This window comes from Propithecus coquereli, unplaced genomic scaffold, assembly GCF_000956105.1.
Source record: "Propithecus coquereli isolate 6110/MARCELLA unplaced genomic scaffold, Pcoq_1.0 Scaffold147, whole genome shotgun sequence".
NCBI classification, from domain to species: domain Eukaryota; kingdom Metazoa; phylum Chordata; class Mammalia; order Primates; family Indriidae; genus Propithecus; species Propithecus coquereli.
In genome coordinates this window covers 3,557,867-3,563,866 of record NW_012139080.1, presented here as the reverse complement: position 1 = coordinate 3,563,866, position 6,000 = coordinate 3,557,867, and the positions used below count along the sequence as shown (strand labels likewise).

Sequence of the window (6,000 nt, the reverse complement as noted above, 5' to 3'; positions counted from 1 at the left end):
TTTTTGGCAGAAAAGAGCAAGTTAGTACCCTGTATCAAAACATCAACCTTGTGGAGCCAAGACTCCTTCAGCCATATGAACATGTTATAAAGAACTTCATCCGCGAGATCAAACTGCAGAGCACAGAAATGGAAAACCTGGCCCTTGCGGTGAAGAGGTACTGCAGGCCTTCCTTTCTCAGGGGCGTAGAGGGCCCTCTGACTTGCTCTCAGACACGGGTGGCAAATGGACTGACCTGCATGGCCACATTGTGATGTGGGTGGTCCTCCTGAACCTCAGGAATCTAGAGCTTTCTAAATTAAGCCAGCACAGGGGAAGTTGAGTCAGGCAGTAATTTATCGGGTCAGTCAGCAATCAATCAATAGGTCATTATTATCCTATTGTATAAACTCTTCAGGACTAATGTAATTGATTCCATATATGGTTCAATATAAAAAAATTCAGAGATTTATCTTATATCCAGCCACTTGAAACACACAGGAAACTTTAGAAAGGTAGACAGGACCCCATTTAAAGCCTGGACTTGTAATTTATAAGTGTGGGACTTTGGGGGCAAGTTACTTAATCTCCCTGAGTCAAGTTCCTGTATCTGCAAAGTGAGCATGAAAATATTCTCATCCTCAGAGTATTGGGACTTAGTAGATGAGATCATGGGTGAGCCAGGTGCTGAGCGAGGCTGCTTTCCCTCTCTAGCCCTCATTACCCAGCCCTCCCCTGTGAACTGAAAGCTAAAACACTGTTAAACTCTTACCGTATCACAGACAGTTCACATAAGCCATAGCTGGCTTATGTGGTACATCTTTTTCCTTTTAACAGCCACCTTATTGCAAACGAAGAATTTGTGTGTGTTGCAATCCAAATGTCAGCCTTTTTACTCCCTGGAACGACCACATTCCTTTAGCATGTATTGGGAAAGAGGGAGCATTTTGTTTGTCACAAATCTTGGGTGTTGTGCCCCCATGGATGCTTCTTGCTGCCACGTGCTCCACCGGCAACTCCCGCCATTCTGCGCACTCTCCGCCCAGAACTTGCACACACAGCCCGTGTGGCAGGGTGCTGCCCGTCTGCACGCGGCTCCTCTTCTCTTTGTTCTTCCCCTCCACGTGATGTCGAAACTATCTAGTTGAACCTTTGGAGTAACTGAAAGGAGTTAAACTGTGGAGGAGAAAATGTTTTAAAATCCTTATGCTACATAGGACCTTTCTTATATAGTCCTAGAGTCAAGCAAGGGTTGAGCTATTCCCAAGGCATTTCTTATGAACATTTTCAGTACCTGACTCTGATCGTTCCCCTCAAGCTTCAATAAGATAAAGGGTGATCCTTAGAAATGCAGATGGTGTAGAGCATTCTGGAGTATGGATCAGAGCCCCAGAATGGGCTGCCTTTGGGGTGGCAAGCCGACATAGTTACTGATTTTTCGGAGTGTCAGTGAGTGTCTACTATTAATAAAACAGACAGACTCACAGGTACACACACAGGTACACATATACAGACCCACACAAAGATGCACACATGTACACACACACATAACATCCCATCTAAAGACAGGACCCCGTAAACCCACAGGGGGAAAATAGAAGACTGCCGTGCTTTGTGTTCTTATTACCGGCCAGGCTGCCCTTTCACAGTGGAGTGGGCACGTCACATTGCTTTGAGCTGTGTTGGTGTCTCCCTCCAGCCCTCTCCTGTGCTCCCTGGGAGGGACGCAGAGCCAGGCTCTATCTACCCTAGGCCTCGGGTCTCCTGAAGGCTCCTTCTTAGCTATCAAAGACCTCCACAGCAGTGTTTAAATAGCTGCTGGTGAACCGTTCCCTGCATTCTCAGACAAGGACCATTCATCCTCAACTCTGTGTTTGGTTGGGGGAGGGTCTCGGTGTTTCGCTCTGCACTTGCCCTGAACGACAGGTTCCCAGGGTCCTGGTAGGAGCTCCAGACTAGGTTACAGGGGACAGACATTTTACTAGAAGTTAGAAATTACTGGGACAAACACTGGGTCGTTATGGATTACCCTGATTGACAAAAGAAGAAAAATGTTGCTTGAAAGTGAGAAAGGCAGAGAGCACATTCAGGAGCAGTCCCAGATGTTTGGACTGGGTATCTAGAAGAGATAGTTGGGAAGATGATCATAACAAAGGGAGAAAGGATATGTGGCTTAGCTATTTACAGTTCCAGAGTTGACCAAAAAAAAAAAAAGTTGCTTTGGAAATACATAATTTCTAGACTTCAAGTAGCAGGTATTTATAAACAGAAACTAGTTGACTTTCTAAAATTGGTTAACATAGCCATGGGCAGGCTGTAAGGTGAGGAGGAAGTAAATAGGAGTAGAAAATAGTAATGCTACCCAAAATTTTACTTGGGAGTATTTTTTCCCCCACAGTGTTTCTGTGGAGTTTTATGTAGCAGTCAAACTAATGCATGAACCAATTGTGTTGTGAGGGAGTAGATATGTCAACAACAGGTAGAATTTGAGGCCAAAGTAGAAGATGGGAGAGAGGTCTTATATTCAGGACCTGTAATTAACAGCTTGTCACTCACTGGCCCAGGTGGATCACCTGTAAACCCCAGATGGCTTCTTTCAGGTAGTTTATAATCTAGTCAAGTAGGCCAGGCGTATACATATGAAAAGTTAGATAATTGGACATGTAGCTCAGAACAAAGGAAAATAATTTGTTAAGGTTTAATCTGAAATCTCAACCATTGTAAAGTGACAGACATCTCCATACTAGACAATTGCTAAATAAAATAATCCTGGAATCCCTCTTACCAAAATTTTTCCATGTCTAACTTTTTAGCAAATCAGTATGCTCTGCCTTCATAGAGATTTGATTTATTAATTGTGTTAATAACAGAAACGGAATTTTTCCAAACGGTAATCTTACCTACGTTCTAGAAGTTTAGGGGCCTAATCAGAAATAATTGTTGAGATCTTTTTTCCCTTCTAACTTTAACATATAACACTGTGAGTTTCACATAATAAAATTTCAAAATTATATCTAACCATCTCTTTGCCTTGAAATTCTTTTTTTGTGTGAGTCCAGGGTTTTAACTCAGTCATGACAGCAAAAAGGATTTTCAGAATTTATTGAGAGCCTCCCAGAGATTTGGTACCTTTATTCCTTACCACAATCTAGTTTAATATCATTTTACTTAATGTATTTCATTTATTTAATACAGTCATATGCCATTCCATGAAGTTTTGGTCAAGAACAGATTGCGTTTTGGTCAAGAACAGATTGCATATACAACAGTGGTCCCATAAGATTATAATACAGGATTTTTACTGTACCTTTTCTGTGCTTAGATATGTTTCCATACACAAATACTTAACCATTGTGTTATAATTGCCTACAGTATTCGGTACAGTAACATGCTGTATAGGTTTGTAGCCTAGGAGCAATAGGCTATAATATATACTATAGAGCCTAGGCGTGTAGTAGGCTATACCATTTAGGTTTGTGTAAGTACACTCTGTGATGTGTGCACAATGACAAAATCTAACAACACATTTCTTAGAACATATCACCATTGTTAAGCAATGCACGACTATGTCTAGTTTTAAAATCATCTTACGCCAAAATGGTCAAATTGCCAATCCCATTTTATTGTGTGGAAGGAATGGGAAATATTATTATGAATGATGTGTTTCTCCTCATCTGTAAACCATAGGGCTTGAAACGGATGAGTCTGAAGTTTTCTCTTCCTGTTACAAGTCTAAGGATGTAATAAAAAGGTGTGTACTCTTTTGAATTTCAGAGCCCAGGACAAGGCAGCCATGCAGCTGAGTGAGTTGGAGGAGGAAATGGATCAGAGGATTCAGGCTGCAGAACATAAGACGCGGAAAGACGTATGTTTCTGGGATCGGCCTTTCATTCAGCAGATCTTTACGAGGCACTTTTTGTGCGCTGGGCCCCGGGCACTCCCCTGGGTGTCGGGACATGAGTAACAGCAAGTCCAGGCTCCCACAGACACTCCCACAGAGGCTCCCAGCAAGGGGATTTTTACTGGTGGTGGTTTTGGGCGTGACTAAGGAGCAATAGAGATAATAATCAAATAAATAAATAAAGCAGATAATTTCAGATAGTGACAAGTGCAGTGAGGAAACAGCGTGTGTGATAGACAGCGACTGGGAGAGGTGGCTGCTTAGGCTGGGGATCAGAGGCCTAGTTGGAGAAGTGACCCGAGAGCTCAGGTTGAAGCAGGCAGAGCCAGCCTTCGGTAGAGAAGGTGGCTTGACTTCCACCTACCTGTCTCACTGCCCATCTCTGCTGCCAGCTTTAAATGTAATTACAGTGAAATTAAAATCCTGTCATCAAACTTTGTTGTTTTATAGTGGAGCATAGTTGTCCCTCGGTATCCACAGAGAGTTGGTTCCGGGACTCCCCCAACCCCCATACCAAAATGCACACGCTCAAGTTCATATATAAATGGCATAGTATTTGCCTGTAACTTGTGCACATCCTCCAGTACACTTTAAATCATCTTATAATGCCTAATACAATATAAATGCTATTTACAAATAGCTTTTATACTGTATTGTTTTTATTTGTATTATTTTTTATCATTGATTTTATTTTATTTTATTTTTTTAATATTTTCAGTCCATGGTTTGAATTCACAGATGTGGAACCTGTGGATGTGGAGGGCTGATTATATACCTTTATTTGGCATTGTAGGAACCCTTTGCAGTTGAAAGTTGCATGCTACCTTCAGTGATTTTCATTGAAATAATCATTTTTTTCCTTATAAAGTATTTTTGGGTGATTAATGTTACTGAAAACAGAAAATAGACATATTTCTTTGAGTAGCCAATGTTAGGTTAAGAACTCCATTTTAATTTATTCATTTGCCCTGTTAACAATGAAAGCAAGTAGCTAAATAGTGTTCCAGTGGGCTGAGCCAGTAGACCTTGGTTTGCATCCAGGCCCTGCCCTTACCTGGACAAGATTGCACTGGAAAAATAACCTACCTTCTCAGCCTTTGTTGTTCCATCTTTAAAAATGGGACAGTGCCACCTACCTGCTTTAACAAGGATAGCATCGCGACCTGACGTAGTGCCTGAGGAGTGGTAGCCGCACTGTGATTGTCACTGTGCTCTTCTCTGGGGCTCTGCGCACCTTCTGTCCCTTTACCTGTGTGTGCGCATGGGTCTCTGTGTTGTCCTCTCTCTTTATAACAGGTTGAATCAGTATTTGGATGTCACATTCAACCGAGTCAATGGGTCAGGGTTCACGGTCCAGCTTTAGGGCAATGGAGATCCCATTCTTCTGCTAGCACTTTCCTTTTTGTGGTCTAAAAACAGTGAAGTCATTTTTTTTCTGCCCTGTTTCTCTTTATCCACCGTTTTTAATCTGTGTACTCATCATTCGTTAGACACTTATCGAGCACATGTGTTATTCTGGTAACCAATCTCATTGCTTTTTCCAGCTAAATACCTCCCAAATTTGCTGTTGGTAATGGGGACAGGACCTTGGCCTCTACCCCTTATAAATTCACATTTTACTAATTATAACATCATCTTTGGTTTCCTTGGCTTTGGCCCAGGGGTGGCAAATCTGTGGCATCCATGGCGTCCTTTCTCTATTCCACAACAAGGGGTCTGCGGCCAGTCATTCACCACACTGACGTGGCCTCTGAAACCTCAGCAGGCAGCCCAGGACCTCACTGGCAGCTGGGTGGCTTTGGCACTGGGAGGAACCTATTCGCCTGCCTGTCCCTGCACCTGCCTCACACCCTCCTAAACACAGTCTCTCTGGGCTAACATGTTCAGGCCAGTTGAAGATTTTCCCGAATTTCCCTCCAGTCTGCGTGGCACCCCTCGTCCCCCACGGTTCTTCACCCCGAACTCTGGCTGGCTGCATCGCTGCCCACTGCCTGAGACTCTGCTTTTGCTCCAGCTGTTTTCTTTGCCTCGGTGGTTGTCTCCCCACTCCTTTCCACAGTCCTGAATTCTGCAGATCTCAGAGACAGTCTCGCCTCCAATCTCCCAGCATCTACCTGTCC

The 6,000-nt window shown here is 43.1% G+C and overlaps 1 protein-coding gene across 1 annotated transcript in view; it reads left to right on the top strand.

Annotated features, from left to right (window-relative positions):
* The window catches only part of RASEF (RAS and EF-hand domain containing), a 65,501-nt gene that overhangs the window by 25,584 nt on the left and 33,917 nt on the right, over positions 1 to 6,000 (top strand). The window contains exons 2-3 of the mRNA XM_012640027.1: positions 11 to 157; positions 3,754 to 3,844. Of these exons, the coding sequence (XP_012495481.1) occupies positions 11 to 157; positions 3,754 to 3,844 (238 nt within the window). The remainder of the gene's footprint in view (positions 1 to 10; positions 158 to 3,753; positions 3,845 to 6,000) is intronic.